This window comes from Drosophila virilis, chromosome 4 (assembly GCF_030788295.1).
Source record: "Drosophila virilis strain 15010-1051.87 chromosome 4, Dvir_AGI_RSII-ME, whole genome shotgun sequence".
NCBI lineage: Eukaryota > Metazoa > Arthropoda > Insecta > Diptera > Drosophilidae > Drosophila > Drosophila virilis.
Genome location: NC_091546.1, coordinates 22352269 through 22379220, shown reverse-complemented (window position 1 = coordinate 22379220; position 26952 = coordinate 22352269). Strand labels below are relative to the sequence as shown.

General features: G+C 42.4%; 4 protein-coding genes across 9 annotated transcripts in view; 2 read left to right on the top strand and 2 right to left on the bottom strand.

Annotated features, from left to right (window-relative positions):
• The window catches only part of lilli (AF4/FMR2 family member lilliputian), a 92698-nt gene extending 78768 nt beyond the window's left edge, over window positions 1–13930 (bottom strand). For 2 of the 6 annotated variants that reach the window (XM_070208958.1, XM_070208963.1), the window contains exons 1-2: window positions 13292–13930; window positions 8706–9963 (exon numbers count right to left, since the gene is read on the bottom strand). Coding sequence is in view for 1 of the 6 variants with exons in the window: in XM_070208963.1 (XP_070065064.1) it covers window positions 8706–8740 (35 nt within the window). In the remaining 5 variants the exon portion in view is untranslated. Of the gene's footprint in view, window positions 1–8705; window positions 9964–11377; window positions 11634–13291 lie in introns of those variants that run through there. The other 4 variants (XM_070208959.1, XM_070208960.1, XM_070208961.1 and 1 more) reach the window with 4 other exon arrangements.
• Window positions 13931–14148: 218 nt separating this feature from the next.
• On the top strand, window positions 14149–15698 carry LOC6627735 (dnaJ homolog subfamily C member 28). The gene is made up of 2 exons (XM_002051083.4): window positions 14149–14552; window positions 14610–15698. Exons 1-2 carry the CDS (start codon window positions 14457–14459, stop codon window positions 15591–15593), a joined length of 1080 nt encoding a protein of 359 aa, XP_002051119.1. The 5' UTR covers window positions 14149–14456; the 3' UTR covers window positions 15594–15698.
• A 176-nt stretch (window positions 15699–15874) lies between these two features.
• Gart (trifunctional purine biosynthetic protein adenosine-3 Gart) lies at window positions 15875–26505 on the bottom strand. The gene is made up of 7 exons (XM_002051084.4): window positions 26032–26505; window positions 21040–21287; window positions 20327–20976; window positions 19563–19788; window positions 18995–19410; window positions 17642–18679; window positions 15875–17284 (listed from the first exon to the last, which is right to left on the bottom strand). Exons 1-7 carry the CDS (start codon window positions 26209–26211, stop codon window positions 16002–16004), a joined length of 4041 nt encoding a protein of 1346 aa, XP_002051120.1. The 5' UTR covers window positions 26212–26505; the 3' UTR covers window positions 15875–16001.
• On the top strand, window positions 23783–24677 carry Pcp (Pupal cuticle protein). The gene is made up of 2 exons (XM_002051085.4): window positions 23783–23940; window positions 24007–24677. The coding sequence occupies exons 1-2, from the start codon at window positions 23923–23925 to the stop codon at window positions 24517–24519; spliced, it is 531 nt and encodes a 176-aa protein (XP_002051121.1). The 5' UTR covers window positions 23783–23922; the 3' UTR covers window positions 24520–24677.
• Window positions 26506–26952: the final 447 nt, after the last annotated feature.

Genomic DNA, 26952 nt, shown 5'->3' with positions numbered 1-26952 from the left:
TAAACAGATCTGTGTATGGATAGGGGGGTGCATACCCCGCTGGCAAACAGCATTCAATGGGCATTACAATAACAATAGCAAAATGCGACAAACACGTACCAGAAATTTTCAACTAAAAGCCACTCAACTAATAAAATAAACAAAAACAAGGCAAATGCGTGACAAAAAGTGTTTGTGTGTATGCGTGTGCGTATGCGTGTGTGTGTGTGTGAGAAGGAGATGAGAAGAGCTTGTGATATACTTGCACGCCGAGGCATTCTGTTGTTGTGCTTACAAAATACGCAGCCTAGGAGAGGCAGCACATACAATGTAATCCACAAACAAATACTTGCACACAAAATCACACCAACACTCACGCGCACAGCAGGAAGCTAGCAATGAGCAGAGCAGAGCGGCGTCGGCGTCGGCGTCAACGTCGGATGACATTTTATCGATCGTTAGCCAACACCAAGAGAGAGAGACAGAGAGACAGCGAGAGAGCGAGAGAGCGGCGGCGCGGAATAGCGGCGTGTTCAACTTAACTTACAAACGCACACAAGCATAAATATTTCATGTGCAAGCATTGCATTAATATTTCAGTTAGCTGTTGTTATTATTGCCGCCTCCGCTGCCGCTGCTGAGTAAATTGTCGTATTAACACCTAATTGTGGCAAACGAGTGAGAACACTGCGAGAGTGAGAGTGAGAGAGCACTGCTAAACAGCCGTTTACATTGGAGAGTCATTCAAATGTTGTTCCTTTCATTGCAGTTTTTGTAGCTGTTGCTGTTGTTGCTGTTGCTGCCGGCAAGTGTGTGCATGACGTTAAGAAGCTTCAAAAACTACAACTGCAGCTTTTAGACACAATGCCCGCCCAATTTCAAGTGCAACAAAATATATTTATATACAAAAAACACGAAATGCACTTAAAGTCTCCACTGTTAAAAAACACGAAATGCACTTAAAGTCTCCACTGTCAGTTTTCGTATGCTCTGCACTTTGAGTTGAAAAGCAACTCAAAATAAAGATACTAAGCATTCTCCACAACTAACTGAAAGATATATTTCCTAGACGTATATACAACTGTTCACACTTCAACGGTAATTCATATTTTTATAGGTCAAAATTTTCGCAACTTAAATTTTGAATTCAAATCAAAATATTTGCGCGTGTTTTCGACAGAATTTCGAAATTTTAATCTCGAAGCGTTTCATTTCATTTCTGGCTAAATTTCTGATATACATTTTTAAAGTTCCCCAATTTTGTTATATTTAGAGATCAATTTGTATATTTATAGACAAATAATAAAAATCAACAAAACTGACTGCATTTTTATTCCCAACATAGCAACAACTATTGAGGGTTGTCCCCGATTTCAGTTGTCGTACAAAATATATAATATTGTCGGCATTTAATGGCCGAGAAGGGGTTAAAACTACTACGTCAGTTAACCGTTGCGTGACATGGGAAAGGGCAATAAAGAAGGGGCAGATCCAGAGCAGGGTGGCAAGGGGTTACAGGTAGCAGAAGCAGAAGGGTGTACAGACAATTGTGGAGTATTACAAGGCATTTAAATATGCAAATTTTATCGCTCAGTTATTTTCTACTTGCCATAAAAATAAAAAGAATGATTGAACTTTTCCATTAGTCGTTGGAAGATTAGAAAATAAAACAAAAACATAATCGATAACAGATAAAAATGTTTTGGTTATCGATATATATCGATAACTATCTGCAGAGTTTGAGAGATGCGAAATGATCGTAAATGTGTTTCAGAACTAAAACGTTTTAATTTACGATATTCCATTTTCTATAAAATCATAAAAAGTGGCCAAAAACTTCAAATAGACTTCTTTAGTTAACCTTTGACCTGTGGCAAACGAAATCGGCTTACTTGCGACACGTTTCTTGGGCGCCGCACAAAGAAGAGATGCAAGCGGGCGAAATAAAGAAGAAGAAGAAGAAGAGGAAGGCGAAGCAGAAGCAGAAGACCGCACAACTTCCTTAACGCGAGCGCTGTTTCTTCTCCACAATCAAACACAAACACTCATTAAAAAGTCCTTCAATAAAGGCTTCAGGTTACAATATTTCAACCACGACAAATTTTTATCCCTACACCGGAAATGCTGCGACAGAGAGAGGGAGTGAAAGGGACAGAGAGCGGAAGAGCGAAAGAGAGAGAGGGAGGGAGCAACTGGCCAGAGCATTAAGCACAAAAACAAACAAACAAACAAACAGGCAACAGCAACAGCGACCCCAAAGGCTTGTCGAGGACCTAGCCCCCTCTTCTCCTGCCCTGCCACGCCACTTGCTGCCAATATTAATAACAACCGAACAGGGCGCTGAGGAGGTAGAAAAAACGTCAACTGGAAATAAATGGCAAATAAGTTTTTTGTTTTTATTTGCAGTCAGCAGCCACCAAGGACACTAACTGACCCCCAAGCCCCCTCCCCCCTCCCCTTCACCCAGCCACCCTGCTCATACACCATATTAGCAACAAGGCAGACCCCCACCCCGCCACTCCTCTGCCATTCCCAACTGCCGCTCGCCAGCGCTTTCCCTGTCAGCGGAAAAGTGCAACTTATTTACTGTTTCCGCGTGTTCGTCTTCAGCGCCGCGTTTCTCAATTGGGGCGGCTGCCTGTGCAAATAGATGAAAGACCAAGAATCAAGTATCAAGAAGAAGCAACAGCAGGAACCCCAAACCCCACACCGTTAACAACAACAATAGGCCAAAGGGCCTTAGTCAAGCTTACGAGCCTGACGATAGCCTTGGGTCCAGAGTGTGACCGTGGAATATGTTTACATTGATAGATATTATGAATTCTATTCAAGGAACACGCACGCAATATAACATTTATTTACATAGAGTGGAAATTGTTTTTAATTTCAAATAGAGTTTTCACTGGAAATTCAATTACAATTGACAGATTTCTATACTATAATCGATATCGTAAATTGAAGGAAAAATATCGATAACCCGTTTCTAGCTATAAAAAGTTATCGATGAATTTTGTTTTTTCTTCAAATTTTATGTTTCGAATTTTTTGTTTACTTTATTTTTCATTCGATTTCTTTTATTACAGGCTGGCACAGAATTGACCTTCTACCAAGAAAGACTATAAGGGACCTTCGTATATAAGAATATATACTCTCTAGTTTTATTATTCTGAGCGTACTTCACTTTAGCCAAGTGCTAGCCTCTATGGTCCAAACCTTTATATCTTTTCGATTTGATATTCATTTGTTGCTCTATATATTATATTAACATAGCTCATCTCTAGCTCGTACAGGGTATTAAAACCAAATGCCAAACAGCGGCAACAGCAAAGGACTTGGCAGCTATTTCAGTTGCAGTTGCAGTTGCCAGTTATTGTTGTTGTTGGCTTAAAGTGGCGCAAGCACTTGTATGTGTGAGAAATGTGAGTGGCGACAGTGTTGCCACTTGCATGTGGCACACACACACACACACAAGCAGACACAGATGGACAGAGAGAAAGAGTTGCGGGGGACAGCAACAAATGTCGTGTGCCGTGTCCTTCAGTTTGTAACTGCAATTGGCTGATGGGCGTGGCAAGCGCCACATGCAACAGTTAATCATTTATGTGTGTGTGGCAAAAGGGTGGCAAAGGAAAACAGGATTGGCGCATTTCTGGGAAATGAGATATGCCACAGAGCACATTGGGAGACACCTTGATGTGCGCTGGGAAAGGGCATCAAGAAAACAGAAGACAACCACAAGCAGGTCGAGGTGCTTCAAGGTGTGTCTCCCGCATGCAAAATGCATTAGCAACAATAACTCGGGCGCCACAGTTGACACACAGTTGAAACAAATAAATGTTGTCCAGGCGAAAAGTGCAACTAACTGAACCAACAATAAATTGGCACGAGCGAAATCATGCAGCTACATTTTCCAGAATTTCCTATTTCTATATACATTTATTTAAGCTGACCTTCAATAGAAAAGGTCAACACAAGTTCCAGTTATCAGTCGGCCTCGAATTCCTACTCTGTTCTATTAAATTTCTATAAATCGTTTGAGTCAAGCAAATGATCTACTTAATATACTTCACTCAGCCCGACGTTTGGGTCTAGATGCCTGCTCATTCGTTTGATTAGAGGCACATAAAAGCTGAATAGGAATATATATAGATATATATAGATAAACATATATATGCACTTGTTTAACTTGCAAATAGTCCGTGCTCCACTTTGCATAGCACATCAAACTGAATGCATGATTCATGTGCAATTTCTAGTTCAAATAACCAAAACTTTTGTATTTGGGCCAAGAGCCAAGCCTCAAACCAATAGCCCGCCGATCAAATAGACGACCCCCCCCCCCCCCCCTCTTCCCACGCTGCACACACACTTAAGCTATTGTGACCTACACACCTAATTGATATGCCGCACGTGGAGTCAACAATCAAAACTGAACAGCAAAGGGGCGAGGGGGGCAGGGTGAGTTGTCGGCGAAAATCTCCCCGAGGATTTCAGTTTTTATGTCGAAATTATACATTTTATTATGTCATTTTAATGCGACGCCGGAAGAAGAGCTGCAATATCAAGAATAGGAAACGGAGAGAATGTAAACTAAACAGACAAAACAGCGCTCCCACACCCCCCCCCCCCCACGCTCTACTGTCTAAGGGCAGCCTATAAATCAGCAACAGTTTGAAAGGATGTAAAGCAGCAGGACGCCAAGGTAAAGCCCAAGTTATATGGAAAACTTTGCTGCCAATTGAAGAAGAAGCTGCTGCGAGAGGAGCATTACGGAACGAATGCAAAGCTCTGGTGGGCGCAAGTTTTATGACTTTGACTACGGGATGCCAGGACAATTCCCACCCCCCCCCCCCCCTCCCTATCACCCTCTCTGACAGTTTGCGCGTATTCAGTCGGGCACATGTAATTTTCATACCTTATAAAATTGCAAACAGCGCGTAAAAGCGAGCGAAGAAAAGATTTGCTTTTCATATACCCTGTACTCTGTAAACAATGTTTAAAAGTGGGCTGCTCGGTTGCAACAGAAATGAAGCAGATTTCTTGTATATTAGAAATATTAAGAATTTAGACGAATTATGAAAAAAAATATTGTTTATTCTATATTCTAATTAGATTTAAAATAATTTTTATGCCGAGCACAGGGTATCTGCTGATCGGGCAATCGTCAAAAAGGGGGCATTTTTTTTTACTTGTTTTTTATTATTTTGATTTTTGTGCGAAAAAGGATTTGGTGAAAGGACAAACCGTCATGACAGATGTTTTGCCACCACTTGAGGGATGCGAGCGAGCGAGCGAGCGAGAGAGAGAGAGAGAGAAAGAGAGGGAGAGAGTGAGAGCATACGAGGCATTCGTCTGACTGTGCTGCCAAATTGTTTTATGTGTCCATCGATAAAGTAAATCACTTCCCTTAACATTTATTTCGTTTTTCGGTTTTTCTTCATTTTGTTGTTGTTGTTGTTGTTGTTGTTGCTCGGGGTTTTTCCTTTTGCAAATAATTTGCTGCGTTCTTTAACAAGGGTTCGGCTCGTGTTTGACTTGTTTGCCTTTTGTATACACACACTTACCCACACACACACACACACACACACATATGCATACATATGTTTATTTGTATATTATCTGTGCCCTTGGTTAATGATTGGGGAGCTTTGCGTTGCGAAAGACCAATCAATTCGCAGCGACAATTAGGCATTTGTTTTGCCCGCTTTTAGGGGTAAGTTTTGTCATTAACAGCCAAAATCCGCCTGCAACTGTGGGGGGAAAAACTGTGAATGAACCGTATAATGGCAACCGGGTAGAGTGCTAATTAAACTTTTTGTTGCTTTCGTTGGGTGCTTTAATCAACTTACAACTGTTAAACATTTAAAACTTATTCATGGCAAAGTTAGAAAAACAAAAGCTGTTTAGAGCTTTGTAACCAAAGGCATGCCAAACTGACAAGCCAGCTGATACCCTGTAGACAATTGACAATCGTCTTGGAAATTATCTCAATACCTGGTTGTCTTTCTACGCAAATAGACAACAATTATAACAAAAACAATTAAATGAATAAAACCATAAATATTACAAGATTATAACAGGCTAGCAGAACAGATCTAGAGATGGGCGTCAATTAAAAATGTTTGAGTTTGGATTAAGACCGGGTCATTTCTGGCTTTTCATAACAATCGAATTACGTATGATAAAGGTTATACGTTATACAATTAAAATCCGGAAAGGCAGAACCTTTCACATGCAATTTCTCATCTGTGAGCTAGAGCACCGCGCCTCAAACCCCGCATTCCCTTAAGGGACTGCATTTAATGAAAATGAAAAGGCTGCTTGCAGCACTTGCACTCACTTAGCTATTCATAACTGACACACACAGACACGCACACACACACACCCTAGCCCCGACAAATTTAAATAATTCAACGAAAGAAATTCGCTTTTAGCCAACGCCAAAAGCAGCGCGCCAGAGAGAGAGAGAGAGAGAGAGAGAGAGAGAGAGAGAGGGGGAAAGAGCGAGCGCACGCGACGTGAAGTGAGAAGCGGAAAAGCCACAAAAACCAGAAACTTGCAGTCTGTTTGTACGAGTGCATGTGTGTGCGAGTGTGCGAGTGTGTATGTGTGTGTGCCTTGACAAGGGCTTAAAGCAAAGGGCCGTGCGGCGGCACGGCGTAATGGAGATTGCGGCCAACTCGCGCGCGCTTTAGACACACATTAAAATTTCAATTTTAGAGAAATTAAAATTTTATCAGCATAATTTGAGTGAGAGTATGCGTGTTTCTATCGCTAGATGGCGACACCAACAAAATGAATACATCATGGATTCTTTGTTAAAGCTAGAAACATACAATATTCCATCGTCTGCTTGGGGCTGACATAATGCCAGCTTTAATGGAAAATTAACAATTCTTCTAAAATACCTGCAACCTCGAATTGGATATCAAATCGTACTAGTCCCTCAGTATAAGTCTCGGGATGTCTGCTCAAGGGATCTTTCACTGTGCTTACAATAATATATCTAGCTTGAACCTGTATTCGAGCTGTTGAACTTATTTTGAGTTAGATAAAGCTGCTTTTAAAATGTTTCTCTCGTATTACTTGACTCAATTAAACCGATCCAACTATTACAAGCTAATTAGTTTAATAGGAAAAGTAAACGAAAGCCGTTCTGGGCGAAAATCTTGTCGAATAAAACAGGTTTAGTTTGTCAAATTAGATATGCTGGTTTATGCGTTTGTTAACTGCCCTGCCTCTGATGTGGGCGAGGAGCGAGGGGCGTGGCAAGCAGTGAAGCCAAATTGAGAAGTTGGTCGAGTTTTTGGCCCTCAAGGAAAACAGACGGCAAAAGAAATCTGTTATGGTTAAACTTTACGCGCACAGTAAAAACTTTTCGACAAATTGCAGCGAAAAGTGCACACAATGCTTGAGCAAGAAGAAGACGACGAAGAAGAAGAATAAGTAGCAAAAGAAGAAGAAGACGCAGCAGGCGAAACAGTGCGTGGCGACGCCGGCAAAAAGTCTACACACATACATATATAAATGTGTATATGTGTATATGTATTTAAGTATGAAAGAAAAAAACTTTTAGATTTTTCTACTTTGGTCAAGGTGGGCGCTAAATTGGGTACGGGGGCGAGGGCGGTGCTGGCCGGGGTAAAACGGCAGTCAAGAAAACCGCAAACTTGGCAACACTCTGCACGCGCTCTCTCTCTCTTTTTCTCTCTGCCTTCTCTCTCTCTCTCTCTCCCACTCCCATCTCTTTAGCTGTTATCTTCATAGTGCGGCTGTTGCTTTCGCTCTGTTTATTGCCCGGCGCTAAAAGCAACTGGGGACCATTTTTGGTGCTAACCACCCGCCCTCCCCCTCCACCCTCCCTGTCCATGTCTCTGTCCCTCTTATTGTCTGTGCATTTCAAGTCGTAATGTGGGCGTACAATTTTCAATTATACATTTTAGTGGTCGCCGCAGCTCATTGACAGTACAAAAAAAAAAAAAAAAAAAAATATGGAAAATATAAAAAAATATACACACAGAAAAAAAAGGGTTGCCGCAATACGCAGAAATGAGAAAAGTTTTTAGTTGTGGAACTTGAACGGGAATATGTCTGTGAATTTCCGCAGCGTGTGCGTGTGTGTGTGTGTGTGTGTGTGTAATGTGGCTTTAGGGAACCAGCAGCTTGTCTTGTTTATAGTGCACACACACATACATATACACATACATATACACATACATATACACATACACATACATATACATATACATATACATATACATGCGCACATGAAGACACGCCAAAACTGGAAAATCTTTGAAAATACGTTAATATTTTTATCATAATTTTTGTTAATGTTTTAATTATTTTTACTGCTTGAATTCGCGCGAATTTAGCGCATGTATGTGTTGCATCGTTTTGAGGTTAATCCCGTTTGTAAGGTTAGGTTAAACCAGACGCCTTAAAGATTCTCTAAATAATATATGTACAATCTGTACGAATTGATGAATTTTTGAAATTCGATAAACTAAAGATACGCATTCCAGAATCTGTAAATATTATTGTTTGAGCGATAACCCAAAAAGCGGCAAGAGAAATCTGAATTCCAAGCACATTTTTAAAGATAATTTTACTGCGACTGCGAAACGCTTGGCATTATCAGTAAAATACAAAGGTGTAGGGCACATTCAATTGAGTTAAATGTTAAATGAGTGGAGATATAAAGTTGAAAAGTATTCAAAACTTACCGTGGTTTTGTTAGTTTTTTCATATGAATATCCATGTCCCGTTACTGTCGATGTTGTTATTGTTGTTGGTGTTGTTGTTGCTGTTCCACAATTGCTTTTAATGCCCCTACATGAGTACCTCAGAGCTGGGGGAATGTTGGGGTGCGGGGTGGGGACTAATCCAATGTTAATGCGTGCAGCAATAGCAACTCCTGAGAATTTGAGAGCTGCGCCGAATGGCGCCGTTGCTCCCGTTAACTTTTTGCTTTTGTTGTTGTTGTTGCTGTTGCTGCTGCTGTTGTTGTTGTTGTTGTTGTTGATTTTCTTTTGCTGCTGCTCTTCTTGCGGGGCGGCTAAAGCTTACGTTGGCTTTTGGGCACCGCATGAGTTGTTGTTGTTGTTGTTTTTGTTGTTGTTGGCAGGTTGCTGGCGTTGTAGCTGTATTTTTTTTAGTTAACATTTAACAATTAAATTTAATAATAATTTTATTTTTTTAAATTTAGTTTTCGTTATGCTTAATATTGCTCGTTTTGCTGTGATTGATTGAGGTTATGGTTGTATGTTTTACATTGTTGTTGTTGTTGTTGTTTTTTTTTTGGGTATTCTGTTTTTGTTTAAGCACTTGGGGCGCATAGAAAAAATGTTTTTGTTTTGTTTTTTTTTTTTTACATTTTAGAATTTGCACTTGATTTATTTATTTTTAGTATTTTTTTTTTGTTTTTTCTCTTTTTTTTTGTAATTTTTATTTTTTAAAGTAAATTTGCTAAAGTAATTGCATGGATTTTTGTTGTAAGCAAGCTGATAATTTTTATATTAATTTTAATATTCCTAATGTTATTTCGTTGTTATAAGAAATATATGTATGTATGTATGTATATATATATGTAAAATTAATATATATGTATATACGATTTAATTTTTTAATATTTAAAGATTTGATTGCATCGTTCGAAATAACGCACTTTTTATATACTAATTAGCCGAATTTTGTTTCGCTTCTGCTCTGCTTCTTCTACTATGTTACGCATGCATATGTGTATATATATATAACGGTATATATTGTATATATAACTATTGGAAGGCGTACTTGTATAGGCTTTATGAAATTTTTTGCTCATAAATGTTATGCGTTTGTTGTTATTTTATTAAAGCTAATGGCTACAAATTGGAATTATTAATTTTTATTTATTAACATTTTGTTTAACTTATGCTGTTTCTTTTCATAATTTATTTATTTATTATTGCTTTTTTGTTGAGGCGCTTTTAGTTTTTTCTAGGGCTGCAAAAAAAATTTGTATTCAATTAAGCCAAGAAACAGAAAAGGTGTGCCCAAATACACATAAGTTCGTCATACCCAATTTAAAAAAAAAAACACACACACACACACACAACAACAACTATAACATCGACTGCAAGGACAATAACAACGATCGCTCTCGATTCATATTAAACTGCTCTCGCTCTCCCGCTCTCTCTCTTTCTCTCTTTCGTTTTTACCACTCTCAACAGCTGTTAATAATATGAGAAACAGCTACAGTGTTACCAACTATAAATGACAAACTCTGCAAAGCAACAACAACAAACACACAAACGAGGATGTTGTTTTCCGCTAACATTGCTTTACGCTCGCTTTTCAGCTGTTGATCGCAATTGCATTTGCATGGGCAGAGTTGCCAACCACATTGTACGCAAGACGTGGCTGTGAGTTGCCAACGTCTCCGTCGCAGCAGCTGCGACTTTTTTGAGTGCGCGGCTCGCGCTGATGGAAAAACAGCAGGTGTTAAATAAAAATCAAAAAAAAAAAACGTACACACACACATATAATACATAATAAATGCAACAACACAGCAGATGCGCACAAGACAAGCGACAACAAAATGTAATCATTCTCTAGCGATGTATGAACATTTTATGTGCATTTATGCATACACATATATAGATATCCGCTAAATTCTGTCTGTGTATGTGTGTTTGTGTGTGAGAGCACAGAGAATTGCCTATGCTGTCGTGTTTTTTTTGTAGTATTTCATTCATTATGTTGCGACCAGTTGTTGTTGTAGGCATAGGCAGCCCAAAGGGCAACGCACGCATAACCGTTTTTTTTTTGGCGTTTGCTTTTGTGCTTGGCGCTGCCTAACAACAACAACATTAAGAGTGCCTTGGCGGCAGTTCCGTTACGCGCGAGCGAGAGAGCCCGCGATTGAGCGCCAAGTGCCGTTTGAAAAATTTACAAAAAAAAATCAGCTTTGAAGTCAATGCGCATTTCACTTTTTCTGTACCGTTTTTTCTGTTTTTTCTTTTATTTTTTTTTTCGACTGCGAAAGCGAAATTTTTATTTTATGCTGTTGTGGCTGCTGCGACGCGGCTGATGTTGACTTCAATAATTTTTGTTGCTCCTATTGCTTTAATTAATTTGCATAACATTTGCAGGCGATTCAGATCGAAAGTCGGCGAGAGCGAGAGAGGTAATCATAAAAATATTTCGCATTTGTCTTTATGTACATGTATATGTACATATATGTATATGCATGTGTATATGTTTTAATGTACGCGTGTGTTGGTCAACAGGGGCGGCAGGCGACGGTGGCGCGGCGTTGCTCTACTTGCGACAACGACTACGAAGACGACGACCACGACAATTGTGACGCGTTGTTTTTATTGCTTGTCATAAATAATTAATAAACACAACTTACGTATTTTATTTGCTTTTGCTTTTACATTTGCATTTGCATTTGCTTTTGCTTTTTTTCCTATTTGCTTTGCATGAACTTTGCACTTATTGCACTTGTTTAACAATTGCTTCTCACACACTTATTTTTAATATTTTTTTTATATATATTTTATTTATTTAGCATGGCGTTTTGTTTGACGAGCGCGTGTAGATGAAAAAATTCACGATTTTCGCTATTCGCTTTTACATCTTATCCGGCGCGACGACATACTGTTACTGTAAAAAAAAACTGTTAACACTGGCGCCAACGCTAACCGGGTCTGTTACGTTTTGTTGCCAGAGAGCAATGTTGACTCAAATTGTGCATGTTAAGCAGATGTTAGTTAACAGGTGGCGCTCGCGCCCTGCTAAGATTGCCTTGAGAGACACAGCGAACGAGAAAATCTGTGAGAGCCACAATATTCACATACGTTATGCACTGTTAACGAAGATCATACAGTTTACTTGAGTTCTCGTTTTTTTAAATCTATAATTACTGAATTAAGATTGCTTGAATATTTTTTTTAATAACACAACATATGTTTGCTACTTTTATTGCAGCACATTCCATTTTGTGCGCTCTTTCGCTTGCTGTTACAGTATAATTGTGAATGAATGTTTGAGAGCGGGCAGACATAAAGAGAATGAGAGCGCCTGACGTTTTTTTTTTTTGGCTGTAGTTTGTTGTTACTTTTGCTAGCTACTGTTTGTGTGTGTGTGTGTGTGTGTGTGTTTGGTGTGTGGCTGTGTGCGTGCGTATCTGTGTTTGTTGTTGCTAGTATCGTTAGTGTTGCCAATGCATTGGAATTTGAAACCGTGCGAAAATCAACAACAACAAATGCTTGTCTTGTTATGCGTTTTGTTTGTTTGCTGACACTTTTCATTTATTGTTTGTTATATTGTAATTTGATGGCATGCAGCTTAAACAAATACAATGTTGTGTGAGGGATCACACATATATATATTTGTGATTTTCTTGAGACTGTAAATTAACAGCTTAAATAATTTTTATATGAACAATGTCAAAATACTGTTCATGCTCATCTTTTCTTTTGTTTATTTGATGCTTTATGCTCGAATAAATGTTAAACCTCAAATTCTTATCATTGACTTGTTAGGTTGTAGATGAAACAGTATTATTTCACAAATAAATCGCTTTATTTGCTTTTATGAATTAAATCGATCTCAATTTAATCGATTCAATGGCTGCAGTGATATTTTCAGGTTTAACATTTTCCCAAATGTTAAGTTCGAGCTAATGATATTCTCTCATATCAGCATTCAGTTATTGGCATGTCCGTTTCAAACAATTAAAATCTTATCAGAAACGAGTTCGCCATGTGTATGTGAGTCTTGTGTGTGCATGGCACAGCTAATCAAATCAAAAAAAAAGCACAAAGGTAATACCAATAAAAACAGAGAGTAGCAACAGTAAAGTGTGTTGACTTTCATGCTTAAAACAAGAGTTTTTGCTTTTTGCACGTAGAAAGTAAATTAGACAAAAACAAATCAAACTCACACGCACACTCACACACACGGCCTCTGAAGAGAGACTGAGAGCTAGGGAGAGTAAGCGCATAACAGCGAGAGCGGCTTGTCTGACATTTGACGTTTGTTTGTGTGCTTTGCGCATTCACAATAAGCGCGCGAATCGCGCATAGCAAATTAAAATTAAAATAAGGCAACTACAAAAATTACACTTAAAATAAGGCGCACTGGAATTAAGAGCGAACGTGCAAAAACTGAGCAAATTGAGAGCGAGTGTTGGAGAAAGGGAGAGCGAGAGTAGCATCCAGAGTGGATTGTAACGGGGAAGGGGGAAGGAGCAGGGCGACTGTTGACGAACTATTGACTTGGTCAAGCTTTTGTTTATAATTATTTACATGACATTACTCACCTTTTGCTGAACTGCAACGCATTAAAGTTTGTGCGAATTAAAAAAATGTTTAAACATTATTTAACACAAATACTAATGAACACACACACACTCACAGACTGTGACGAGACGACGACGACACACACACACACAACGACGCGACATGCTGCTATTTTTTTTTTGTTTCTCTTTACTCAATGTAGTGTTGTATAGCAGCAAAATTTTTTGTTGTTGTTGTGCTTGGCGCGGCTGTTGCCTTCTACACTTTTAATTAGTGTACGTTTTTATTACATTTTAATCAACAAAATATCGTACGCAAACTGCAGTCAGTCACTCACACACGCTACATCTACACATGCACACGCACGTACTGACACACACACACACACATGAGTGGGGCACGCACACACAGCAACTAGTAAATTCTGCGACACTTACGAAAAATATTTTTTTTTTTGTGTGTGTGTCGCCTATGTTAAACAATTTCTATTGCTAATTCCACTGCACATTGTTTGCACACATTCGGCCAGTTGAGGCACTTGGCTGGCAATTATTGTTTAGTTTTAATTGTTATGCGTTTTGTATTAAATCGAGTTAATATAAATTTTTGTTGCGTGTTTTGCTGTTGTGTGCAACGAGTTTTTTTTTGGTACTGTGTGACCGAAGTGTGCTAAAAATTCAACAGCTGTTTTCTGTGGTAAAATCTGGTCACATCAAGTCTGTTAAAAATCCCAAAAATGGTCCTACTTTGGGCCATCACTTATCGATAAGTGCTATACTTTAGTTAAACAGTGCCATTTTGAGTTTAGCAGATGTTAAGGTAAAGTTATTCGGGTGCTCGTTCACATTCTCGCAAAAATACCCATGATTAGCAAAGATTTAGACTAAATTAGACTATGTGGTTAATACATTTTAAACAAATACAAGCCTTTGCTTGTGACCTCACTTTAATTGTTTGCATACTGAGCCTAACAGTTACATTTGCACTAACATTTAAATGTTGTCCCTAGGTTGTTTGCCACTGTTAATACTCATTTATGTTGTCTTGTTTTGTTTTGGTCGTTTGCCACCTATTGAATAACATAAATTTGATTGAGTTTTTTTTCAAATGTAAACTTAGCTAACAAAACACTTAGTGCGGGCGACAAATGCCAAGATCGTTTAAAAATAATATCATAAAACGAACATGTTACCGACAGTTAACATTTTAGGCAATCTGATGAGCCCCCTGGGGGCCAATTGCAGGCGCGCGCTGCACTTGAAGAGGCGCGAGTTGTACCAGGTGAGTAGTAATACCATAAACTAACGGTAATCATTAATAGACTGTTCCATCCAATAGCAATGCTTTCAAATACTGGGCGTTCACGAATCCGCCGACCAGGAAACGGTTCGTCGCGCCTATTTGGACTTGGTAAAGCGGGTGCATCCCGATGCGGACACCGACGAGGCGAGTAACGAGCGTTTCCAGCAGGTGGACGAGGCGTTCAAAATGCTGCAGGAAAAGTTCGCCAAGAGTCGACGCAACATCAACGAAGACGAGGAGGAGGAAATGGTGTTTGATATCAAGCACACGGCGCCGCAGCATCGCCAATATTTGTCCAATGATGGCATTGGCGTGGGCACGCCCACCCAACGCCAGAAGCAATATCAACAGGTGCGTGCGATGAAAGCACAGGAGCGCGTACTGGAGCATCGCATCGAGAAGGCAGCTGCCGAGGAGGGTGCGTTAATGCGCAAAGGCGGCAGCTATTATGGAAAGCATGCGATCAAGACCAAATACGGCATTGATCGTGTCGTCGAGGATCTGATACAGGAGGCCATGTCCAAGGGCGATTTCAATAATCTGAATGGCGCAGGCAAGCCGCTATCCAGCGCCCAGTCACAGAATCCCTATCTGGACTTCACCACGCACAAGCTCAACAAAATAATGCTGGACAATGGCTTTACGCCGGAATGGATTACGCTCAGTCGCGACATACGCGAGGCTGTCGGCAAATTGAAGCAGCAGATGCGCATCGAGCGCAGCTACTACGGCGATTGGCCCCTGGCCACGGCCCAGGAGCAGGCAGCCTGGCAGAAATTTGTTCAGTCGCATGCGGCCGATGTGGAACAGCTGAACAAAACAATTGATAAGTATAATCTCATAGTGCCCATACTGGAGAATCAATACTTTCGCCTGAGCCTGGACAAGCTGGCCGAATGCATCTTCAAGGAGCCGGACTTGCCGCGCAACGTGAAGCGCCAGCAGGACGCAGCCAAGATTGCGACTGGGGCAACCAGCGAAAGGGGCTTTATGGTAAATCTCTTCTCATTCTTTCTGTAAACTAAATGTTAAATAATAATGCATAATTGGTGATATTAGATTAGATTAGAGCATGCATCGTGATATGTAAATAAAGCATATGCCAAAGCAAGAAAATAAGTTAAATATAGTAAACTTTCTAGTTTATATAAGTTTTTGCCAAACTTACCTATGATATATGTCTTAGCTTAGGCTTAGGCAGCGAGCAGGTCGTCAATTGTTGTAATTTATATATTTTTTAATTTTTCCGATTGCTGCTCTAGGATTTTTCCATATTGTATGATCGGTTCTAGCAGCAACAATTATAGGGTTAAATTTATTTATCAATATTTACATATATGCATATTATAAAATAATCATGTCATTGATATGAAGCTCTACGAATTGAAGAGCTGTCTTAAAGGTTTTGCATGGACATCTGAGCACACTCTAGTTGGACGTGCTGACGTCTTTGGCCCCGCTGGCGGCCAGAATGGCTAAGGCACGTGGATATGCCCAGTGCTCGGCCTGGTGGATACGCTGCGTGAGGCTATTGACATCGTCGCCCTCGAGTATGGGCACGGTGGCCTGGACGAGAATGCTGCCGGTATCGACGCCCTCATCCACGAAATGCACGGTACAACCGGACTCTATTTCGCCGGCCTCGAGCGCCTTGCGCTGCACATCCAGACCCGGATATTTGGGCAACAGCGATGGATGTATATTGATGAGACGTCCGCGCCAATGGCTCACAAAAGGCGCACTTAGAACGCGCATAAACCCAGCCAGACAGACGAGATCGATGCGCGCCGCGACCAGATGACGCGTCAGTTCCGCATCGAAATCCTCACGGCTGCCAAAGTCACGATGCGAGATGACCAGCGATGGTATGCCCGCCTCGGTGGCGCGTTCCAAGCCCAGCACGCCGGCCTTATTGCTGATGACCAGCGCAATCTCGGCGTGCAACGCCTGGGCGGAGTCGCGCGACGCATCGATGAGCGCCTGCAGATTGCTGCCCGTGCCAGAGATGAGCACTGCGACGCGGCGGCGTGGCTGCGTCAACAGCTTTAGGCTGCGCGCCAGCGATGATTCGAAGTTCTTGACCACAACCTGCGGCTTCTTGGGATCGCTGCGTGCGATGACCTCGCCTACGACGACAGCGCGTTGCGTGTAGCGCAGCTGCTGCATAACGGCTTTTACCTGCTCCGCACTGACCACCAGGATGAGACCCAGGCCGCAGTTGTAGGTGCGCTGCAGCTCGAGCGGCGCGATGTTGCCAGCCGCGGCCAGCCAGGCAAAAATCGGCGGCAATGGGTACTTGTTGGCATCGAGACGCACAGCCAGATCCTTGCGCAGCACGCGCGGTATATTCTCGAGCAGACCGCCGCCCGTGATGTGGGCCAGCGCCTTGATGCCATTGTCCGCCTGTGCCAGCAGCGGCGTCAGCGCCTTCACATAGATCTTGGTCGGCACCAGCAGCTCCTCGCCCAGCGTACGCCCGCTGAAGGCTGCCGAATCCGACAGGGTTAGACCCGCTCGTCTGAGCACCTTGTGCACCAGGCTGAATCCGTTGCTGTGCACGCCCGACGACGGCAGCCCAATGAGCATATCGCCCGGCTGTATGTCGTTCAGTCGTGGCAAGATGCCGGCGCGATCCGCTATGCCCAGCGCAAAGCCAGCCAAATCGTAGACCTGGGGCTCATACAGTAGCGATAGGGCGGCTATGTGGACATCTGAAAAGGATTAAAGCAAGAATTGGAAGCGGTTCGCTCGAGCACTTTACAAGAAGCATAAGCAGTACTAAATTCCAAGAGCTTTAAAGCAGCTCGATAAAGCAGCTTGTAGATAAAGTTCTTTATATTCAAAAGCTTTTAAAGCTTCTTGAAATTGGGGTATTGGATGGGATCAGAATATGCTGTGATAGCTCCCAAGAGCTTTAAGACTAAAAAGCTGAAGGTATAAGGCATTTAAAACCTTTTAATTGTCGCTTAAAAATAAGCAAAAGTTTCTGTACATTTGTAAGCTCATCTCATACAACCTTTATCAATATCTCTCCTGAATCCCTGAATGCAATTTTATTTTGGACTCACCCATCAAGGTGCTGTTTGCCTGCGTTGCGCCCTCTTGCACTCCGGCAGCCACCTCGGCGGCCGATAGCGCCTGCCATTTGCCACAGGCATAGTAGCTGGAGAAGCTGAATGGCTGGGCGCCATTGCAGAGTATGTCATTGACGCACATGGCCACCAGATCGATGCCAACCGTATCGTGGCGTCCAGTTTGCTGGGCCACCTTCAGTTTGGTGCCGACGCCGTCTGTGCCCAGGACGAGTATGGGATCCGCGTAGTGGGCGGGCAGGCGTGTCAGGCGGCGGCCGGTGTCATTCTCAAAGCAATCCTTATTCGCAGCGGTTAGGGCTGGCAGCTGTGGCTCCACCAGCTCCATGGGCAACTGTTTGCTGGCCAGGCCGCCGAATGGCGCCGCCAACTGCAGCAGCTGCTCCTTAAAGTTGCGCACCTGGACTTGTGCGCTGTTCTCCTTGCGTGTCTGCAGCACGCCCAGAACCTTGGCGGCGGGCAACACGGTGTGCCACAGCTGACTGGTCTTGGGCAGCACGAGCAGCATGCCAATGCCACAGTTGTGCCGCTCCAGCAACGCCTGCGCGCTCAGCTGCAGCTGGCCTGCCAGCCAGCCAAAGATCTTGGGCACAGGCACCGCACCGAAGTCCAGCCTCACCTCGAAGCTGTCGGGCACCAGTCGCTCCACGTCGTGCAGCAGTCCGTGTGTCACGTGTGCCACGCCCTTAATCTCACCCGCCTGCAGATGTGGCAGCAGCTGTTGCACATAAAGGCGCGTAGGCGTGCCCAGCACCTGAGCCAAGCTGAGTCCATGATCACCGCCGACGGGCGAGCGGTCCTTGAGATTCACGCCAGCAGCGGCCAATTGCGTAAGCAGCTCATTGAAGCCCGCACAGTGCAGTCCGGAGGAGGGCAGACCGACAAGCAAATCCCCAGTCTGATACGTGTCAAAGCGCGGCAGCACCTGCGACTGCTCCACCAGACCCACACAATAGCCAGCCATGTCGTACTGTCCGCGCGCATAGAGCGAGGGCATCTCCGCAGTTTCACCACCTGCAAGCGGGGGGGGGAGAGATATGGAAGATGAGTATTAAATCTGAGCACAAATAGGTCAATTTATTTGATGAGTCTGAAGCTGTAAATAGACTCTATTAATATGTGTAGATATACAGATCCGTTTCCAAGTGCTGACAGTCGCCTTCTAAACTCTTCCATTAGAAACAGAGCGCATTTGACTCTTCTTTTCTTAGATTTCACAGTCGAATCCTTCACTTGATTCCAGTTAAAAATTACTTCCTTCTCTGCTTGGCTAGCCCTGCTGAGCACATCATAACCCACAAATAGTTTTTCCTATCAATTAAGTCTCACCTAGTAGAGCGCAACGCCCATCCCGACAGGCATCGGCCATGCCCTTGACGAGCTGTGCGGCCAGGGGCACCTGCAGCTTGCCGCAGGCAATGTAGTCCAGAAATGCGACCGGCTCGGCGCCCAGTTCCAGCAGTTCATTGCAGCACATGGCAACCAGATCGTAGCCAATGTGATCGTACAGTTCGTTCTGCAGAGCCAACTGTATTTTGGCGCCCACGCCCTGAATAGCCTCAGCGATAACCGGCTGCTTGTAGCTGAGATCCTTGACGCGAAACAGCCCACCAAAGCCGCCCAGGCCGCCCATGACACCAGGTCGCTGAGTGCCGCGCGACAGTGGCTTGATGCGCTGGACCAAGGCGTCGCCCGCATCGATGTCCACGCCGCTGTCCTTGTAGCTGAGCGGGGCAGCCGATGTCCTAGATAGACAGTAAAGAAGGCAAAGGAATTAGAAGGAGAAAAAAATGTAGCCAAGCAAATAAAACGGCAAATGAAACTAATGTTAGCTTTATTCCCGCACCAGCTTGGCTCGCCAACCTCTGGCTTAACTGAGTCGTTTTTTTACATTTACATTTTGAATGCCTTCTGTGCAATATCCGTGCGATATTGTGCTCCATCCTTATCAAAAATGATGCTCGCCGCCAATTTGGTGGCCTGGGCAGCGGCCAGCCTCAGGCTGGCGTCCAGGGCAACGGCGATGAGCACGCGTCCACCATTTGTCACTGGCTGCTTCTGGGCATTAACGGCCAGGCCACTGTGGAAGATCAACTGGGTCTCTGTGTTCTCTTCGGGCAGACCTGCGAGTTTAGTAATATATAGGTATTATATAAAAGTCTACGATAAGTTAACATTTTTAATATAATATAATAGAATCAAACTTCTGCTATATGACCTTCAATTGAGGATTTAACAAAATGTGTTCGAAAGCTATTTTTGTATTGTATTTACTTATTTTAATATAAATAGTTAATGCCGAATTTTTTTCAAAATATCTTTTACCAAAAAGTTGTACGTACACAAAAATGATATATGGATCCAATGAAATCAGATTTATATATATGAGGAGCTTGGCGGAATTTATAAAAGCCGAGTTTGGTCAAAAAAGTTTTCGAAACAAGGGTCTACTTCCTATGTCGGCTATTTGATAATGTGGACCGATCCGAAAGAGTTTCAAGACAAGATGGTTTTAAAACTGAGAGACTAGTTCGCTTAGATACAGACAGACGGGTGCATTTTATGGGGTCGGAGATATCTACTATGTGTGACACATTTCATGGCGACATTATAATACCCTCTACCGGGGTATATGCATATTTTGCAGAGTTGTATAATCACCTAGTATGCGGGAACCCTTGGTGGACGTTTCCGGATAGCCAGCGCTGGCCATGATCACACCGACAGCAGTCAAGCTGCTGCGCCATTGCAAGCTGATCTTGTCCAGCTTACCGGTGCAGCAGGCCTGCATCACCTCATACAAATCGGAGTCCAGAAGCGGAAGTATTACCTGCGTCTCGGGATCACCAAAGCGACAATTGAACTCCAGAACGCGTGGACCATCACGCGTCAGCATGAGGCCAGCATAGAGCACGCCCTGGTAAGCGATGCGTTCCTGGCCCAAGCCCTTGATAGCACGTTCCAGCACGGCGCGCTGCACCAGCTCCAGGGCCTGCTTGCTAATCAACGGGCAGGGACAGTAGGCGCCCATGCCGCCAGTGTTGGGTCCGGTGTCGCCATCGCACAGACGCTTGTGATCCTGAGCGGGCAGCATGGCTTGAATTGTTTTGCCATCGGTAAAGGCCAGCACAGAGACTTCCTCGCCCTCGAGCAGCTCCTCCACGACCAGAGTGGAGCCCGCCTCACCGTACTTAAGCCGGCCAAGTATCTCATCAACGGCCGCACAGGCCTCATCCTCATGGGCGGCCACCACGACGCCCTTGCCGGCGGCTAGGCCAGCGGCCTTGACCACCAGAGCGCGGTAAGGGGCACTGCAATGTCAAAGAGGAAGCTTAACAATTTTTATTTAGCCAGCGACTGGGCTCGAACTTTACTTGCGTATAAACTTTTTGGCCTTGTTCACATCCGTGAAGCTCTCGTAGCGTGCCGTTGGAATGCCATGACGCAGCATAAAGTCCTTGGCCCACTTTTTGTCCGCCTCAATCTGCGCGCCCTGCTTGCCGGGGCCAAAGCAGGCAATGCCCGCCTTCTGCAGCACATCGCCCAGCCCCAAAGCCAGCGGATCTTCGGGTCCAACCACCACCAGCGAGATTCGTTTCTGCGTGCACCACTTGGCAATGGCCTGGAAAAGATTCCAAATCAACACAATTTTAATTGTAAGCAAGGGAGCGGAAATGTGTCTGACTAGCAGACACCCTAGACTATCCGTGCACTCGGACAAGCAAGTAACCCTTTGGGCTTTATCCTATTCCCCCAGCCACGTGCTATAGGAAAATTTGTTCTGGAATAATATTGTTAGGGCACATAGAAATCGCGTATCTGTGCGCAAGCAGATACCCTTCCTTCTTTATTTGAGCGTTTGGAAATTCCAAAAGACAATAAACAAGATATTTTATTCTTCTTCTAAAAACATCCAAACACTTCTCTTGCTTTGGGTTGCATTTTTTGATTGTTTATAAAAATATCTTTTATAAAATATATAAATACAAAAAATCAATAAATTTAAGAATATAATTTAAATTATTGTATTTATTTTTAAAATTTACGAAAAAGGAAAAAAAAAAAGAAGAAAGATTTGAGTCATGCTCCAGACAACAAAATATTTATCGAAAATCTTTCTGCCTTGGCATTTATTTGCAGCCCAACTTAATGATACCCATTTTGGCTACTTTTCTGCTTGCAGACGGTACAGGGTATAACAATTTAATATGTTAATTTCATAATTCAGGGCAAGCCCAGAATAACTAAAGCCAATAAATTGTAGCCGGTTCCGACGACAACAATTTGTCGCCACGAAAAATTCCTTCCTAATTGTTTTGCCATTAAACTGGGTGCATTGTCTTATTGGTGAATGTCGTTATTACCCAAAAAAAAAAAAAAAAAATTAATAATAACAACAACAAGCTAAAGTTTAACTGACTCAGTTAAGAGCTATGCCTGATGGAGTAACCAGATCGTAAAATCCGGGCCCTGCTCGTCCGGTTTCGTAGCGTGACGGATGCGCTGCGTCTTAGTCTGAGTTCTAATCGATTTGGCGCCAATCTCAAATTGGATTTACCCGAACCGAACGCAAAGCAAAAGTGCAACTGCGTTCCAGACCATTTAACACTTTAGCACACCGCACAGCATTTCCCCTCAACCTCCGGCCACCCGCAAAAGTTCAAGAACGTTCAAATCTTTGTGTCTGACTCCAAGTCAGCTGCTAAATTGTGACGTCTTCGCATAGCCATTTGATAGTTCCATTTATGGCAATCCGGCCAAGGTTTCCATTTCCCAAACAGCGAAAAGAAATAGTCTTGCGATTAGCTGAGTCTCGGAATTTCTGACCACTTTCCAAATTTGGCCAAGGACAGCTTTTTTTTTTTTGTTATTATTCTCTACCTGCACATGATTTACTATATTGCATGCTATATGCAAATGAGCTCCGGGCTAGAACACAAAGCTCGGGCTTTTGGCAAAAATTTAGTCTCCCACGTTCTCTCGCCTTCTCTCTCTCTCTTTATTTAAATCTCATTCAATCTCTCGCTGTGAGTCCCTTATTATTTTCCCCTCTCTCACTCTCTTACAGCCGCTTTCTTCTTCTTTACTCTTCGTTGTTCATTGTGCTCGTTCTCTGTCTGGCTTTTTACTATTCCACTCACTCTCTCATTTCTTAACAGCGCCTTTCTATGCAATTTTCAAAACTTTTAGTTAAACCTTTAAATATATGTAAATTTTCTATTTTCATATTTGGCTACACTTAAAAAGCTTTTATTATTAAACTAATAACGTAACGTTTGATTATTGTTGTATGGAAATTTTTTATGTATAATATGAAATACTGACATTGTGTTTTATTTTTGGATACAAGTACAGAGTATCATCCTGTCAAGCACCCTCAACGAAAAACCACTTGTTTTAGCCAAAACTGTGCAAACACATTTTAATTAATGAAGCAAACCATTTAAGGCCAGAAATCATTTAAAATGTTGCTAAAATAACATATTGACAACACTTAATAATAGAATAATCAAGTTAAATGATTAAATGATCTGAAAATATGTTTGGCAAAAGGCAACTGGTTAAGATCTGTTTAACTGAATGCAATTCGCAAGCGAGCCCCGCTTAAAGCCCAAGCCCAACTACTTTTACGATCAGTTCAACGTTCTCTTGAATATTCGCAGTTTTCGTGCAACAAAACAAGACAAAAATTGAAAATCAGATATTATGGAATGTAAGGCAATAAATGTATTCCAAGATCAGCGACAATAATCTGAATATATATCAAATAAATAAGTGCTACACAACCTTCGAGCAGGGCCCACATCTATACGAATTGCAGCGACAAACAATTTGGTAATAAAATAATAATTATTATTACAAAAACAAAAAAAAAAAAAAAAAAGAAAGGAGGAGGAGGATCAGAATAAGACAAATAAAATCATTTAATTTATGAGTGACGCTTCAGATGAACTGACGAGCGACTGGAGACGGCGACGCCGACGTCGCTGCCGCCGCCTTCGCTCTTGGTGTTGGGCTGCCAAAACGCAAAAAAAATTTAAAAAAAAAAAAAACAAAAACAAAAACAAAAAACCCAAAAAAATAAAAAAAAATACCGCGAGCGGATTGGATATAAAAACGAAAGCATGCCAAAAGCAGCCAAACAGTCGTTGATTTAAAGCGCTAGAACGAACAACCGCGACGTGATTCGAAAAAAAATATATAAAAAAACCGAATTAATATACATAAATAATTTAAAAAAATTATTATACGAAAAAATGCTGTTTAATCTGCTTGTAAGATTACCAAACTCAGCCCAGTTGCATTTATTTTTCAACTAATCAGCCGTGACAATCTTGTAGATCCAACTGTTGTGCGCGGCGGCGGCGATCCAGGCCAGCGTCTATATACCCGACTCGGATCGCAATACGCACACCTTGCAGAATGAGCTGGATGTGGCTCCGGATGGCAGCTATCGTTATGCCTATGAAACGTCCAATGGCATTGCCGGCGAACAGTCCGGCCTGGGCGGCATTGTTGTGCAGGGCGGCTCCAGTTACACCTCGCCCGAGGGCACGCCCATCAGCATTAGCTATGTGGCCGATGAGAAGGGCTACTATCCCGTCGGCGAACATATACCCAAGGTGCCGGATTATATACTGCGCGCACTGGAGTACATACGCAAACATCCCTATCAGGTGAAGGATTACTATACGGGCGAAATAAAGACTGTTGCCCACGATGCGGAGGCCTTCAAGGTGTACGAGCGCAACATTCAGGAGCCGACCACGCCCCGCACCCGTCCCAGCACCACGCCCAAGGTGGTGCATCTGACGCATGCGCCCACAACTCAGCTGACGAGCAGACAACGCTAATGTGGGCAGCTTTGGCGTCGGAACGGGGGGGGGCCGGGCCCGAGACCCGGGGCCCGACAGGGAATTGGCAACTTGTAGAGAAGCCAAAACACAAACTGTGAATTTGATCTAAACAATTAATTAAGCCACAATAAATAGAAGTGTTAAGCCAAGCAAAATGAGTTTATAGCAGAAATATGAAACAGCAAATGGAATTGTATGGAATTGTATATAGACGCCGCTGTATAAGGCGCCAGTCGGGCAGACGCTAATGCGCCGTCGGGCCATTAATCCACCTGCTAATAGGTAACGGAATTTATGTCGGAATTGAAATCAAGCTTTCAAATAGACTGACAAATCAATATTAAATTGAAACAAGTGCAAACACTGCAATCGCATGTAGCCGACTGCTCAATACCCTGTTCATAGTACAATAATATCTGCAAGAAGATAATATTTGCTTTAAGAAGTCCTACATATTGCAGATCTTTCAATTTGTGTGGAACAACAACATTTTTGGATCAATTCTCCCTCCATATTTAAAACCCTTCTTGGAGCACGCTGAGAATAAACATTCTATATATATTTATTTATTATATATATTAACCTGTAAAGCTCCATCCGCCGTATCAGCATAATCTCATCATCTAGATGCTTCGAACTATTTATATATAAATATTTTTACTAGCTGATATAATATTGTTTGCGAATTCCAGACTCTGCCTATGTAATCATGGAAGCTATCTTTATACACGTGTATTTAGAAGACATTCCTTCCATGAAAAAAAAAAATAGAAAAGAATTTATTTTATAGTATATTCCACCTGCTTGGTTTTATTTTCAAATAATTTAAATTATCCCAGACTATAAAAATCGTTCAAAAATGATTCATGTATTATTCCTCAGAATTTCAGCAATCATAGCCTAGGTTTCATCAATCTGTCAATCAGTCGGTCAGTTTATACTCGTAATATATATTATAATTATGATGAATCACATAAATTCATTTTCAAAATTACTTATTTAATTATAATTCAAGAGTATTTTTTTATTGAAAAAAATTAAAACTGCATTTTAATATTTATATTTTTATTCGGATTAATGACAACACGATGAATGTGCGCTTAAGTACCCCGTACAGCATAAGGGTTAATATTCACACACACGCACACATACACAAGCATTCAGTTAGAGATTGCAAAGATTGGACACTGCTACGGTTTTGATTGGATTCATTTACGAGCCCCGGTTAGCATTAAAACCAAATTAACCGAGTACCATAAAAAAAAATGTCAAAAGCAAGCCTCAAAAAAGAGCAATAAAATGTTTAAAAAAAATTCGCGGCAGAGCACAGCTGCAGCATCCATTGGCAAAAACATATTCAACAACACTTGTCTGTGAGACAGACGGCCGGCGGCGCGCAATGTAACTTTAAGCCCGGCACGAAGGTTAAGTGAAGGACGTGCACAGTGCGGCTGTGCGTGGATTTAGTCAATTGCAGCCACAAACCTCCGCAGCGTACGCTGCACTCACCTCAAAATCCTTCGGGTCCAGTGCGTCAGCGCCAACGTTTTGGCACTTTGAGCCCAGCTGCGCAATGCCAAAGCTGCCGGGCAGCGCATAGATCTGCGTAATTTTCGGCGACTGTGTGAGCTTCCAACAAATGGCGTGCTCGCGTCCGCCGCCTCCGATGACCAACACGCTGTGCGACATTCTTTTTTTTTTAATTATTCGCAAATACAACAATCAAAACCTGTGCACGTTTTATTCACAAAATATTATTATATTGTTTTTGCTTTTTTGCTGTTTGCCTCGTGCCCACGTGTTCACGTTTTATAGAAACTGTTTGGGCTTTCAGCACGCACGCACACAGCACACAGAGAGCGAGAGTGTGAATGAGCGTTGCTTCGTTAAAAGAGTCTTACAGTTACTTCTACTTATTCTGCTTTCGTCGTTCTTTGATTAATAAACCGTACCGCACGACGCCGCGTTTTCAACTGAAACTGGATTGCATTAAATATTTTATGTGTAGGCAAAAGTCCAAATAGTCGAGCCTAGGTAAGTCGATCCGCCAACTGCGATGTCAGTTGGGTCTGTTACTTTTTCCGCTCTCTCTCTCTTTCTCACTCTCTCTCGCACCTATTGCTGATAAGAAACTGGCTGGAAAGTCGTTTGTGTCGGCCGCTCGCTCCAGTGCAGTTCGTTGATTTTGCTATTTTGCTGGAAATGCTGCGAAAAAATAACAAAAACACATCGATAACCTTTTGGGGCCTTAACCGCACATCCCCGTGTGGGGTTAAATGCAACTGCAGCTATCAGCGCAGCTTTGACGTTAATTATTAAGTTAAGTGTGTTGTTACTTGTTTTTATGTTCATGCTTTCATTTATGCATATTTGATGATCGGTTTCCAATCCGAATTAAATCAAACAAAATGTGTAAAATTTGGAGAAACT